The sequence below is a fragment of the Populus euphratica genome, unplaced genomic scaffold (assembly GCF_000495115.2).
Source record: "Populus euphratica unplaced genomic scaffold, PopEup_1.0 scaffold796.1, whole genome shotgun sequence".
In the NCBI taxonomy this organism is placed as follows: Eukaryota; Viridiplantae; Streptophyta; class Magnoliopsida; order Malpighiales; family Salicaceae; genus Populus; species Populus euphratica.
Window position 1 is genome coordinate 59,450 of NW_011500657.1, and position 15,381 is coordinate 74,830.

Below are 15,381 nucleotides of genomic sequence, written 5' to 3' on the forward strand. Positions count from 1 at the left end.
CAATTGCATTCATTATTAATTAGGAGCGAGCTCGTAATGCTACGTGCGTTCTTGTTTCCAGCATACTCTTCATTGAAAACATTAAGTAAACAAAAAACAAATAATTTAGAAGACTGTTAAGGGTGGAGGGCTTGGCGGATTAACATCTATAAATTGAGTGCTAAGCAATTTACTGAGGATGTTTCAAAATTTATTAACAATCAATTAATCCATTCGTTAAGTACTCTGTCGAACTCCTCACCAAGTGCCAATATCTAACTCGACCTCTAATCTTAAAAAGAAAAATCGATGCCAAATTAATACAAGGAAATTCTTAAAAAGAACTTATCAATTTCTAAAAAAGTTGGGCTAATCCCTTCTTCTTGTTTTTTTTTTTTAATAATATAGACATTAACAAAACAACAAAAAGACAGGGGAAGGTTGAATAGTGAAACGACTGACTCTTTTTTTCTCTCATTTTCAAACTTTTTTTTCTTTCAATTGTTCCCTTTTATAATCTAATTAAATGAATTAAGCTTGAAATCATAGTAAAAAAAATTATATGTAAAGATAGAGGACTAGCATATAAAATATGAAAAAAAAATTGTTAATCACATGCTAATGATGCTTTTTGTACTGATCAAAAAGTTTATTTTTTTTATTTTTCAATCTCATGACTTGAGAGAAAAAAAATTAGTTTAAGAATAGTAAAGAGAGAGAAAATAGTTATAATACCAACTCAACCAATCATGAAAAGTTTTAACTTTAGTGTTAATTAATTTCAATTCTATTCCATTATAGTGAATACAAAAAAGTTAAAAAGAGTTTATTTTCTTTTCACTTATTAATTTTATTAAAATAATATTTTTACCCTTCGAATTAAGAAAAATTAAGCCATGTATCCCGGGGTATTTTTTTTCTTTTCACATATGTTTTTTTATATATATAATTTCACAAGCATGGAGGGCAATTTGATTTTTTCACTTGATAAATTAATATTTAAATCTAAAAGTTGATAGTGCATGCAATATAGGTGCCTGCCCCTTTTATGGACATGTGCAATGCTCGATGACCATACTTACCTTTCTATTATGTTGTTGGAAGCATCATTACATCCTTTTTCTTTTGATGCGATGCAAGGAAAGAAGTGAAGCATGCAGGAAAAAAAGCAACCATGTATATAATTCTATATTGATCATCGTAGTTACAAGCACAGCTACAAATGAAAGGGAAAACCTTGACACCGAGCATTATAACACACGGCTTTACTAGAGCAAATCTTCACTCTGAGAATGCATTGACGAAATGATTTAAACAAGTTAGGAGCAAGTATATATTCTTACCTAGCTCAGCCTATCCTTCACAATGTCGAATCGTCAGGTTCGCTTCTTTGCGCCTCTGGCTTTCCTCTCCTCATTAATCTTCTAGTCCCACAGACTTTTGAATCCTGATAAATTCTGCGACGTTACAGCTTTAGAAAAGGATAGATCACTTTATAACCTGGTCCCCTTCTGCTCACACCTCCCCCGGAAAAAAAAAAAAGGCCTCAAGACAAAAAAACAAATAAAAAAGAGTAGTAGAGTTGACTGGGATCGTGCAATCTTTTATTTAGCTCAGGGAATAGGTTTGGCTAACCTCGTGCATGTATCTTAGCAGCCAGTTTAAAAATTGGGTAGAAATCCTCGTAAGAGTGTTTGGCCCCTTAATTTAAAATTTTTCTTTTATTTTAAAGAAAAGGCAATTAAATTCACTAACTAAGTGTTTCATAATGATTTTAACACTATATAACTTAATTTTTGACAATAGAGTGTGATTTAATTTAAAAACATGTTGAGTTCTCCATAAAAGAAGAAGAAAAAAACAGAAAAGGCAGAGATGAGTCTTAATTAAACTATTTAGTATTTCTGTTTATAAAAACACCCAAAGAATTACCTTTTATTATTTAAAACATAAATTCATTTTACTAATAATAGTATTCTTTTTTTTCAACAATTTATTTTAATTTAAGAAATCTTTGGATTTAAGTTTTATCCTTAATAGCAATTTCAATTCATATAAAACAACTCCAAATTACCACACGTTTAGGTGACTTTACTCACTGTAGAAAGCAAAAGTACTATGTTTAATTTGAAAAATATTTAATTGATTTTTTTAGTATTTTTTTATTGTTTCAATATGCTAATATTAAAAATATAAAAAATTATTTAAATATATTTTTAAATAAAAAATTCTTTTAAATTATATAAAAAAAAACAGAAATTATCAGAATATCAAACTTTCACTATAGTATTTTAGATTGTTTTTACTATCTGTTTATGAGATGATGACAACTTTATAGATTATTTATTAATTAATGAATAAAAGGAACGTGAAAGCATCGTTACGGGAACAACGAAAAAATCCTTCATTTAACTTATTACATGACATATACCTTTGATTTTAGATTATTTATTAATCAATAAATAACAATGCACATGTTTTCTCAACAATGCACATGTTGTAAGAAATGAAAAATAACAATAGCTTGACTTAACTTTTTTTATTTTTTATGGAAATAGCTTGACGTAGTTAACATTAATGGCTTTTGACTTAGTTTTGAATATTTCAGTCACCACCGTACCATATTTTTACTATGAAGTTGGAATTGGAATATGTTCCTTTCATATTGAATGCCTCACGTGGTGATGAGTTTTTCAAGATACGCTGGAAATTAGTATTTTTTAGGTGGTTTTCGAGTAAAATAATTTATTTTTTAATATTTAATAATATTATAAAAAATAGGTTAAAAAATACCTTGTAAGTATTTAGTTATATTATGTAAAATGAGTTGAAAAATAATTTATTAAAATTTTGATTTTTTTTAAGTTTATTAAAAAAATAGAGACCAAATATAACAAATAAAAAAATTAAAACATAATGAAATTAAAAAAATTAAGAGCTTAAAATAAAAATAAAAATTATTATTTTATTATAAATAACTATTTTACAATTAAATAGAAACTTTTTATTATAAGAAGTTCAACTTTCTAAGTTTAGAACCTATTTGATAGTATGATAACTATTTTACAATTAAATAGAAACTTATTATTATAAGAAGTTCAACTTTCTAAGTGTTTACGGTAAAGATTAATTTTTAAAATATTTTTGTAAAAATAGGTCAAAATAATTTTTATATATAAAATGAAAATAGTATTGAATCTATTAATTGTTAACAATAAAATACTAGTCTTAAGATCATTGTAATTCATTTTCTATAACTTCTCTGAAAAACTATATTTTCAATCAAAATATTTGGATTTTTTTAAAATCAAATAGTTTTAGTAGTTCTCTACATACAAGTGTTTAATTTTTTTTAATAAATCAGAATTAGTCTCTCTTTTTTTCAATAAGATACAGCATTCATTTATTATTAGTTTTTGTGGGTTCAATAGAATATAGATGTTTTCTTAAATTGTGGGTTCAATAGAATATAGATGTTTTTTTTTTTTAAGATACGTTTTCAATCAAAATACATGTTTTTTAAGTAACTCTTTTAAGGTTTTATCAAAAAACATGTGTTTAATTTTTAATACAGAAATTAATTTAATTTATTATTTTTAATAAGACATGTTATTAAATTAATGGTCTTAATTTATTGACAAAAGACTTATATATGAGAAAAGCCACATCGCGCGGTTTAACAACTAATTATTTTATATATTATAAACTTTTATTTATTCAATGACCGGAGTTGGGGTATGATATATATAGCATGTCCATGTATAATTAAAAGACCGTGCATTTTATATTATTTGTTGTTAATTAATTAATCAGTAACATGGACGCTTACAATTGACTTATCATGTGTTTTCGAGAACACACATGTGCAGCTCTTACTTTGAAATTTCCATTAATAGCTTGACTTCATTTTTAGTCTTTTTCTTATTATTATTATTTTCATTCACCATTCCTGGATAGTGCAACTTTTTAGATTAATAATTAATAGCTTGACTTTGGTTTTAGTCTCAATTAATAATTAAAGGAGAAGCGAGAACATTGTTTAAAAATATCCATTGTAATAGGGTTTTATTGAGAAATTGAAGGAAAGAAATTCTTAAAAGTCCTTCTAATTCACCATATATAATGAAATATTCTAATCCTTTTGTAATTGAACTTTATTATTAAAAAACTACCATCCTAATTAAAATTCAAACTAAATATAATGAAAAGTTATAAAATAATTGAGGATAAAGATAAAAATAATTTTAGATAAATTTAAATTAACTTATATAAATCATATTTTAATTTATAAACACGACTAGTCGTAAACACGAGTCCAATGAAATAGTCTTGGATGAGTAAGATGTATCTTTTTTCTTCATTTCTTATTTTTTTTTCTTGTTGGAGCTTCGTTGGACCTTAATTAACATGGAGTAAGATGATATCTGAGACGAAATTAAATAATTATGAATTAAAGTATCGTGTGTTATCATGATCCCTTCCGAATGGACAACAAGATTAACATTTATCACCGTCTAAAAAGTCAACAGCCCACATATACTCTTAAATTTTTCGAAATCAACTAGACTAGGATGGGATTATTTCAATGGCACCGATATCCATAAATCTCTTAAAAAATATGTGATAAATTATTAAACATGTTAAAAGATCCATCCTATCTTTCATCAAAATATAAAGTTTATTTTTAAAATAATTCTTCATATTTCTTAGATTATTAGTTTTTCTTATCTATCCTTTTCTTCCTCGAAATAATTATTTATTTCCTGACATAAAATTAAATGTAGAATCTAAAATTTATATTAATAATAAATCTAATATTTTTAATGAAATAGCGTAACATCATTCTAATAATATATAGCCTAATCCCAGAGACATTGGATTCCTCACCTCTCTTCTATTAATTTGTCATAGTTCACCTCAACCTCCGTGTTTTTCCCTCCTTCCCACAACCGAATACTTTTGGATTTTTTTAAAAAAAGTAGTGCATTCAGTTAAAGATTTTGATAAAATATTTTTTTTTATGATTCAGGGAAAAGAAAGTTTGATTTTTATTAAATATTATTATTTTTAATCAAACTAAAAATAATAACATTTAAATAAGTCACGCTACTCTAAAGCTCAACAACTTACATATAGCCTCCTGAATAACAATTCTTTTACCCAATTGATCAATTAATTTGATCTAAATGTATAAACCAATTAACTATTTCATATAAAAATTATAATTTTTTTTTAAATATATGTCAATAATGTAATTAGATTGATTTTTAGCAATTAAATGTGGATCCGTCATAATTATATAAAAATTTATTCTAAATAAATTAAATAAAACTAATATAAGTGTTTAAGGATTAGTAAGATAAATCTAGATCTATGAAAAGGTTTGGTTACACTAGACTAAAATGATGATTTAAAAAAAAAACATAATTTTTAATCTTATCATTAAATCATATTAAAATTTTTAAAATAGTTTCTAGAAGTTATTTTTCTTAAAATGATTATGAAATCGCTGCTATAACTATTAAATTTAAAAGATATCTCAAAAAATATTAGGGCTCGGGTCCCAAGCTTAATTTTAATAATTTTATAATTTTTTTTATTATTTTTAAAATTATTGAATGCCTTGAATTAATCACTATAAACCAATTTATTAATTAATCTAAATTTAATTAATGTTCTCTTTTAAAAATGCAATATTAAATTAAATTTCATAATTTAAAATTACAACATTCAAATCTATGCTATTCCGCGAAATTTGTTTTTCTGCCGCAAAGCCAATTCGCCGTTTGTGTGCTAATTACCCCATATGCTCAATATTTTCCGGTAAATCAGGGACAATAGGTGATGGGACTTGGGATAAGTTACAGGCTTGTCGGTGGTGGATGTGGATTCTATTTCTCACGGTGATGAATTTTTTTGAGTAAATGAATTTCTCGATCTCGAACAAAGATTTATTTATTTATTATTCCTTCTCTCCTTTTCTTATATTAATATTATAATTTTTGAATTGATTATTATTATTTATTTTTCATTTTTTACTTTGTTAGGGTCACATCGAAGTTGAAGCGCTACATAAAGCCTACTGGCTCTACCGTTGAGCTACTGGGAAACAACACAGCACAAGATTCGATCTTGCAGAATTCAACTTTCGTTTTTAACCCATTATCAATATGCCTGAAAGTTTGCTTCATCACTACTCCACGCAAGGCTATTAAGTAAATTATTTTTTTATATCATATCTTTGAAAGTAACGAGGACAGTTAGAATTTAGAAAATTGTTTAAAGGCTTAGAATACGGCAGATGCTGCGTTTTAAAATGTTTGTTTGACATAGAATTTCAATATGTTTTTGGTTAAAATTTGAATTTTTTTTTCAAATTAATCTTTTTAGTATTTTTATATTATTTTTATATATTGATATTAAAAATAAATTTTTAAAAAATATCATTTTAAATATTTTTAAATAAAAAACACTTAAAAATAACAATTATTATATTTTTAAACACTCCGAAAAATCAATTTAAATAAAAATAGAAATAAGAAGACAAAAAAAACAGCGATATTGGGATAAGGATGCCAGACATGAAGAGACCAGACCCACTCATTTTTGCGCCTGATTTTTCCAAATAATCAACATGACTATTTCCTTCACAAAACACATGCTAAAATCTTTGCAATCAGTTCTATACGCATCAAAGTTGAATGTCCACAATCTGCAATGCTATTCCTATATATGATCGTAGTTCTTCCAAATTTTCTTTCCATAGAAACCTCTTAATCTATTATACATACATACATACATACATAAAAGTGTATCACATCTGGAGCTCGTGAGCACATGCATCCTATTATATATTATTTAAAGATTAGAATCTTAGATGGGGTGGTAAGAAAACATTTTTTTATTTTTTAAATGCATAATTTAAAATGTAGACGGGCTCGTCAAGACACTAATAATGAAAACAAGTTTAGATTTGATAAACGAAAGTTGATCGAAATGTTTTTTTACCATAAGAAAGTGCTAGAAGTAGACTATTATTTTTAGGAAGGAGAGAGATTTTAAAAACAGTGAGGTGAATTTCTGGACCATACATGGATTTGGGTTTAGAATATTAGATCGTGGAAATAGATACTCACAAGCAACATATATAGCTCCCATCATTGTTTGAACTTTGTACCACCTAGCTAGTTCCTTGAAAACTATTTAGCATCCAGATCATCATCATGAATACTTTTCCTTCCAAGAGTTCTAGCAACCGGGCTTCCAAAGGCTCTAAAGCATCGCTTCCAACGGTCAGAATACTATTTCTTCTACGGTATTCAGTTCGTAATGATCAGGGGAGCAAATGAAACGTTTAAATGATATGACAATTTGGATTTTTTTTTTCCTTGTTTTGAATGTTTCAAAGGGTGCTGAAGGTACAGGACCATCGTTTCCCGGCTTCTCCTCCAATATGAAAAATCTCTTCCGAAGAAGGTCTGAAGGGTGAGAATATGCGCCTTCCTTCATGAATAAATGATTTAATTTATATTTATTTCTTTATTTTCTCGGTGACCTCAAGATGCAGTTCAAATAGCTAGACTCTCTCTTTGCATATAAATCTTATTTTGATATATAACTGAAAATAAAATATTAATTCTCGTCATATCATTTCATAAAAGTTTGTTCTGTCAACTTTTAGGACTAAGTTTCTTTCTGGGATTGAAACCATAGGGAATGAAAATGGACTCATTTCAAATCTCATGGGGTAAATTGAAACTTAACCCGTTTTTTAGTTTCAAATTCAAAATAAAACATTGCAAAAAAGACTAAACCTCAAGATATTGGCCTGCTTTATCAAAGAACAGCACTGATTCGTACCTTAACTTTATGCTTCGTCAAAAGGATCAGTGTTTTCCAGCTTCTTCTCTAAGATAGAAAGTCCCTTACAGAAGATTTTTAGAGGGTAAGAACATGCTTTTATCTTTTTATTAGCAGTTTCTATGAGCATGCTTGTTTGCAGTAGTTTCTACACCGTTTATTAATCAGTTTTATTTTTGTATATGATCTGCACATGGAAAATGGCATGCATGAGGTCCATTATTTTCTACGTCGAAAGGTCAGCCAGCCATATGAGGGCGATGTGAAAATTTAGTATTTAAGGGGATAAAAAGAAAAAAAGGTTGATCTATTGTGATGTTACAGATTTGTGAAAATAAAAATGAATCACAAAAATTTAATATCTCCAAAATTTTCTCGCTTTTATTTTTGTTCTCCATATTCCTTCTTTCTTTCTCTCTCTCTCTCTCCTTTTTTTATTTTTTTACATACCTTTATCAGAGATTCTCTTTTCAATCTTTTTTTTTTTATTTCTATTCTCTTGCAGCTAGCAAAACATGTGTTTGGTGCTTCAAGAATCGCAGCTACTTCAAGCACTGGAAAATTGGAGTTGCTCAAGAGTTTGGGGGCTGATTTGGCTATTGACTACACTAAAGAGAACTTTGAAGATTTGCCAGAAAAGTTTGATGTAGTGTATGATGCTATTGGTAAGTTTTAACACTAAATGATTGTCTCAAAAAGGGATTATAATTTCTTTTTTCCTGTTAAATTACCCAAAATTACTCCGAATTTGGGCCAAACTAAACTTAGTCCTTAAACCCTTTTTTTTTTTTTTTTAATTTGGAGAGGTGCTTCACAAAGTTCACTAATTTATTAGTCCGGCCAATAAAAAGTTAAACACTCTTAATTTATGACTTTAACATGCTGACTGTTGGGCTTGGTCCAAATTTAGATATCATATGAACTTCTAATGAGGTCATTACTAGTATAACTAAAGTTTATATAGGTAATGGTCATGAATTCAAGTTTTTTCAGATCATTATAAGCTTATATGATTGTTAATTCTAGAATCTATATGATGAGTTGAGGTGTGCAATGCAGAGAATTGTAATTAGTGATGTCTTATCATTGCCCGTTGTAGGCTTAGGACACTAACACACAATACTTAATATGGATCAGCAAATTGTCTATATTCACAAAAGAGATCCATATTATTAGAGATTAAAAAAATGATACAATACAAATACATGAAGCGAGATGATTACATTCACTCAAACTCAACTCCCTACTCTCATTGTTGCACTTACAATTGTTGCAATGACCAAGTTTTTACATGTACTTGCCACATCTTTCAATTACTAGAGTCACCAAAACATATTTTTGCTCACACCAAAGGATCATTATAACTAGATGGTTTCTCACATCACATTTGAAGAGTATTAACGCTTATCTCTAGGACACACAACATTCCCCTTGGAACATATTAACCATGCTCGGTTCGGAATGATTTTTCAAGCCTTATACCAAGGTTTACAACACCCTGTCAAATATAAATTTATATTCCCAAATACGACAGTCATTGAGTATTTCAATATAATTATGAGTTCACCACTCTTTGAAGAGTCTACTCATCCAATAGTTGCATCTGCCTTCTGTTCCACTTTAGAAACCACACTTTACTTTTTTATGAGTCTTTTACTCTTATAGTTCTAAGAGTTCAGGTAGCTCTCCACCTTTAACCATAGGGGCAGCCCATTAAAGGTTGATTCATATTTGTTATTGCACGTGTGCGGCATCGCGATGATCGTCCACCACTCTTGGAAAATGTATGGCTCTATATAGGAAAATATGGTAAGACAAAGAATTCTTGTCTTTTCTATGCAAAAAGGGAATGAGAGTCGTCACCTACTATTGTGATCACTAGGAACCCTAACTGATCTTAGAGATGGGATATAGAGACTAGTTGAATAAAGGAAAGGTATTAGTACCCTAAATACACTCTATCTAAGGTAGGTTGCATTGTTTTAATGTCTGAAAAAATCTAAGGTGTTACGTTTTATAGTAGTTGGTCATGTCTGTTTAAGATTCAAGAAAAATCCTCCTCAATAAGGAGATTCTTATCTTAATGGGGTAAAACCTAACCATTCTAGCATTTGAAAAGAAAATGATATCTAGAATGCACCTTACGTGTGAGGTTGTACCCCAGATACTAAATAATAAACAAAATAATTTTCCTATTGTTTTTAAAATTTTAACTAACGTTCTCCTGACTTTAATAAACTGATTATTAAAGCCAAAATGCATGCTAAAATATATCCTTTTTTTGATGTAAGTAAAACACAATATGATTTTTTTAACTTTGAGATACTTAGTTGTATGCATAAAAAAATTTCAAAATTTTTTATATATTTTTTTAAAAGTTGACAAAAATTAGGTATTTTAATACCAGATTTTGCATTTTTACAATATAAAATACAAACCAATATTTAAACAAAATATTGTAAAACAAAATGCAGGGAAATCACAAAATGCCTCCATAACAACTCATTTTTCTATCCTTATATGCATAGGAAATGTCTTTACTTGTTGTCTTTTTCAAGAGCATAAGAGATTTCTTATTGTACAACCTCTACACAATCTCTCCTCTTAGCTTTATCCGGGACCATTTCTTTTTCTTGCACTTGTTGTCTCATTATAATACCTTATTGGATCTTACATGTACTCCTACACAATCTTTGTGTGTCTTTGCGCAATTTCTATTCTCTATATTTCTCTTCATTCCTTGTATTCCTTATTTATGTTTGACAACAATTCATCCTATCATAATACCTACTCAAGTCAAAATAGATACCAATGTTTATCCCCTTTTTTTATTTCTCTTCCATTATTAGGATGTTCATCAATTCTCTTCTTGAGAAATAACATTAACCAAATTGTCACTAGCATCCCAAAAGACAATTTGTAGTCTCAGTCGTCTGTTTTTCAGCAATGAATCCCCAACAGCATATCATTTTAAAAGTGAACATACTCGTCATTTTGGACTACAAATCTAGTTTTATTCCTTAAGAAACTTTTGCACTAATTCGGATGGATTTATTGTTTTCATTATTCGCTGCCAAATGCATGATAGTTTCTTGCTGAAAAAAGAGCATTCTCAAAACTTGAGAGATACATTTTGTGGATTAAATCTCTCCCTTTACCTTAATAAAAAGTAAACATCTCACGTTTTCTCTTACTAATGGATCCCTATACTTGTTGACCTGAACTTAATAAAGAAAAATTGTATCTATAGCTGGCCTTAAACTATAGTGAAGTCTTGAATATGAACTTCTCTGTGAGAGCATATTCATGGTTAATAGTAATTGATTGTTTTGTAATTAACAGGGCATTGTTTAACATAAATAAATAAGAAAAGCTCACATGGTTCTAGCATTAGTTTAACTCTTCTCTCTTTACAATTTGTGATTAAGGATAATGTTATTCCCATTCCACAACTTGTTAATCTCACTCTATGTTCTTTTGAACTGACAAGAATAATCTTCCTCCATAACAACTGAAATAATATGGTATTATTTTACATATTATAAAACAAACACACAATTGACTTATAAAACCTCTTCCTACAACAAATATAATAATTTAAAAGTACTTGTCATCTGCGATTTTCACTGCACTATATAACTTAGAGATTTCAAATTATATCAAAATAATTTATGGGTCTCATAAAATCACATGGATTGAATTTGATCACAAGAACATCTTTTTTATTCACAATTCTTTTATATAATTTAAACATATTTTTTTATATTGAAATATATTATATTTAGTATAGTGAAGTTATATCATGAGAAATTAAACAATATAAGTTAATTATGCAATTTATTTTAGACAAGCAGAGAGTATTTACTTTAAAATAAACATAGAACCTAAGACATCAATGATCCCACACGTTTTTAAACTTTAATTTACTTTTCAATAGTTGTGTATTAAATTCAGAACTCCTTTCGTTATATGACATTAAGAAGATTTCGACACATATTAACAGCAGCAAGGCAAGTAGCGACTCTCAACAACCATCTCCAAATAATGAAAATCCAGAGACGGATACAGAACCGGCCCTCTCACAGGTGAGAATACTAATGAATGGTAATTAATCATCAGTTCGTGATGATCATGATGACAATTTGAAAATTCTATTGTTTGACATGTTTTATAGGGCGCTGATGGTAAAACCACGTTAACGTTTAAACCAAAGCATCTTAGCATCTTTTCGGAGGAAGAAAGACAAGCTTGGACTATTTCTAAAATTTCTGAAAGGTGAGGATAATATGCCTATTTTCATGTTGAAGTGTTGTGCTACAAACTTTGGTATGGTTCATCATCTGGTTCTACTGTTGTGTTACAAGTATTTTGTTAATAGAAGTAAAATTAGAAATATTAAATGAGACGGAGAAAGCTATGGATTGGAGTTTAACATACGTATACAACCCCAAGGCTAAACAAAAATACAACTAAAGTTGAAAAAGTCTATAGTTTATTCAACAAAAGTCCCATAAAATCTGAAAAGATTGGTTTAAATACCTCAAAAAACTAGGAAACAACCAATCAGGAAAAATAATATAGCTAAAATCCAAAATTAAGAAGGAAGAAGTATAAAATATGGACTGAAACTTTGAGGGCCTTTGGAGTGAGATTTGGCGACTATGAGCATCGAACGGGCTTGGAGTGTGACAGGAAGCTTAGCACAAGCTCAATTTTCTATCAAGAATTCACCTATAAAATTTGAGCTTAATTTAATAATTGGATTAAATGTTTTGAATCAAACTACCTGATTGGATAATTTCTTTGACTGTTTTCGTTTTTCGATCTAATCCATAAAATCCCGGCTAATTATTCCACATCATTAAATTAAAATCAAAATTTTTGGTGAATATTCTTGCATGTATTCATTATTATATATAAAAAAATTCAATATACAAGGTTCCCGCCATGCTTTTAGTTACAGTTTCTTCCTGTTGTTTCCTTTCATTTTTGTTCGAGACCATAAAAAAAGTTTTTTGATTTATTTCTTTACTTGTCAGGATTGGATTTTAGAAGTGAGTATATTAAACTAGTTACCATCATGATGGAACTGTGTCACTACCTTTTGTGCATCTGCTGATTCTGAATAGAAGTGCTGTAGTTGTTGTAGAGACTATTTTGTTTATGTCAATATGATTCTATTAATTTTCTCTTTGCAAGCTCTAGGGATGTTACTGCAGACATGCTAGAGGTGTGTTGGCTTGATGTAACTGGTTCAATGACTGCTACCAAAGGGAAGGCGTATGAAATTAGCTTCATATTATCCATGAATGAAAAGAATTCCTTTGGCTGGGAAGATCCTGTTTATGTGATGGCAAGGATAGGAGAGGAGGGAGAGTATTCGCGCGTACAAATAGATCTATCAAAGTTAGGCCATGAAAAGGAGGAATTTCCGGCTGAGAAGTGTCGGGTTGAGTTTAGAAGTGATGAAAACACTGAAAATAATAAGAAAAAACTCTATTTTGGCTTGTATGAAGTGTGGACTAACAACTGGAAGGGTGGTCTACGGATCCACGAGGCCATAGTTCGGGAATTAACAGCTGAGGATTCTGCTTCTACATCTAATACCCTTTCGAACGACTCCAATGTACAAGAAGTAGCAGCTGACAAGTCTACTTCAGCATCTGAAAACCCTCCGGACATGTCCATAATGAAGCAAGTACGAGCTCCTCCCGTCGAGGTCGTAGCTCAGAAAATAACAGTTCACGATTCGGCCTCTACATCTACTAATCATGTTAATGATTTTGCTACCCCGTCTCGTGTCGACAATCTAGAAGATGAGTTCTTTGACTCGAAGGACACTCTAGAAGATAAGTGATAAACAGAATCACTACATCTACTATATGGCTAGTTATGAAAAACTGATTTAGAGCTTTGTAACGTGAGAACACATGTGAAGCCAACAAAGGCTGTTTTGAGGGTCAAAATCCATTTCCAGTGCCTACTTCCAGAAATTTTCAGTGATTTGATCAGCAGAGCAGATTGATTTCTAATCTGGATTTCCTTCTGACTATTTATCTATTTTAGGCTACGTCCACAAGCAAGCAATACAATGTTAAGACCCCAGTTATTTAGCTATGGATTGAATAAGAACTATAGACTTAAAGACTCTTTCTCCAGAGCTTTTCTGTTTGCCCGATGATTTGCTGCGTTTACTGCTAAAGAGCTGGTTTTATTGCTTGACAAATTAAAAAGTACAAAATGGCTTGATATATTGTAATTTCAGTAACTCTTGCATGCATGTGCATGCTTTCATTTTTTAAGTTTTCAAAGCTTCGGGTAGATAACTAGAATGCACAAATCACACTTCCTTTCCTAATGGTACGTCTCATTTTGGGTTTGTCTCTGGATCTTCTAAATTGGACGCTGCAAAATTTGATGCGAAATCTACGTATGCACATCAGAAGAATAATAATAAAAATTATATTAAAAGATATCAGATAAAATATTAAAGTTTCAATAAAATTCAAGTAAATGGAAAGAGTTTTTAAAAAAGAATCTTAAAAAATAAATATGGAGATGAAGCAATAAAAACAGTTTATTAAAAAAAAAACCATATTCACGAAACTAAACAGCAATACTAATTTCACAAAAGTAGCTTTTCCCTCAATAGGTTGTAATTTAGTTTGTCTATGTCTTGGCTGAACCTTCATGTTTTTTGAATGTCTACATTGCTATTAAACAGTAGAAGTTTATCAATTTGTCCCAATTTATTGGAGATGAATTGAAAAATGTTTATTTTTTTATAAGCACTTTGGTTAATAAGGAAATTAGAGAGAAGAATAAGCAAGGAATATTATATATTTGATTTTTTTTGTAAATTTTGGAATTCTAATTAAAAATTCAATGCTTGAGTGATAATCAAAATAGATTCTAAGAACTTTATTTGCTATGACTCATATTCATGATTTTCTTATCACCTTTGTATTTTTATTAGAAATTTTCCAATATCTCCTTTAAGGTGTTTTCAAAAATGATGATCTTAAATGTGATTTCTTTAGGATCTTGATAAATAATAGTCTTGTCTTTTTTGTTTTTCTTTCTATTGCATTTGAGGATTTGTTTCTATGTCTCTTATAGAGAATCTTTTATGTTTTTTTTTTTTTGGAATCTAGCTCATCATAACATATCCCATAATTTATATATACTTTTGTGAGCTAAGAAATGTCTTTAATTTGATATATTAATTATCATAATTTTTTTTGGTTAGTTTTAGGATAAGTTTGTATATTTTTATAGTCATTTTATTTTTTAAATAACTATATTATCTTTTAGGAGTTGAATTTAATAGAACAAACGGTGAATGAATCCAAAATGATGAAAATAATAGAAGAAAAGTCTGACTTAATTGAAAATGAGTCAAAAGTAAGCCTAACGGTAAAAAAAACTGATTCTGAATATTGGTTAATTTACTGGGGTTGACTTGGAATATTCCAGGAATATTATTCATTAGGCGGGTTAATGGATAAACTCAGCGTAGATAATGGCTTCGAAACTTGGCTT

General features: G+C 29.1%; 1 protein-coding gene across 2 annotated transcripts; it reads left to right on the forward strand.

Moving 5' to 3' along the window:
- The first annotated feature begins 7,364 nt into the window (after nucleotides 1-7,364).
- On the forward strand, nucleotides 7,365-13,927 carry LOC105115883 (protein PHLOEM PROTEIN 2-LIKE A9-like). Of its 2 annotated transcripts, none has more exons than XM_011012954.1 (4): nucleotides 7,365-7,464; nucleotides 11,843-11,924; nucleotides 12,014-12,114; nucleotides 13,039-13,927. In XM_011012954.1, the coding sequence occupies exons 1-4, from the start codon at nucleotides 7,433-7,435 to the stop codon at nucleotides 13,694-13,696; spliced, it is 873 nt and encodes a 290-aa protein (XP_011011256.1). In that variant the 5' UTR covers nucleotides 7,365-7,432; the 3' UTR covers nucleotides 13,697-13,927. The 2 variants fall into 2 exon arrangements, with proteins under 2 accessions (XP_011011256.1, XP_011011257.1); XM_011012955.1 differs by having other exon boundaries at nucleotides 13,045-13,927.
- The last annotated feature ends 1,454 nt before the right edge of the window (nucleotides 13,928-15,381 follow it).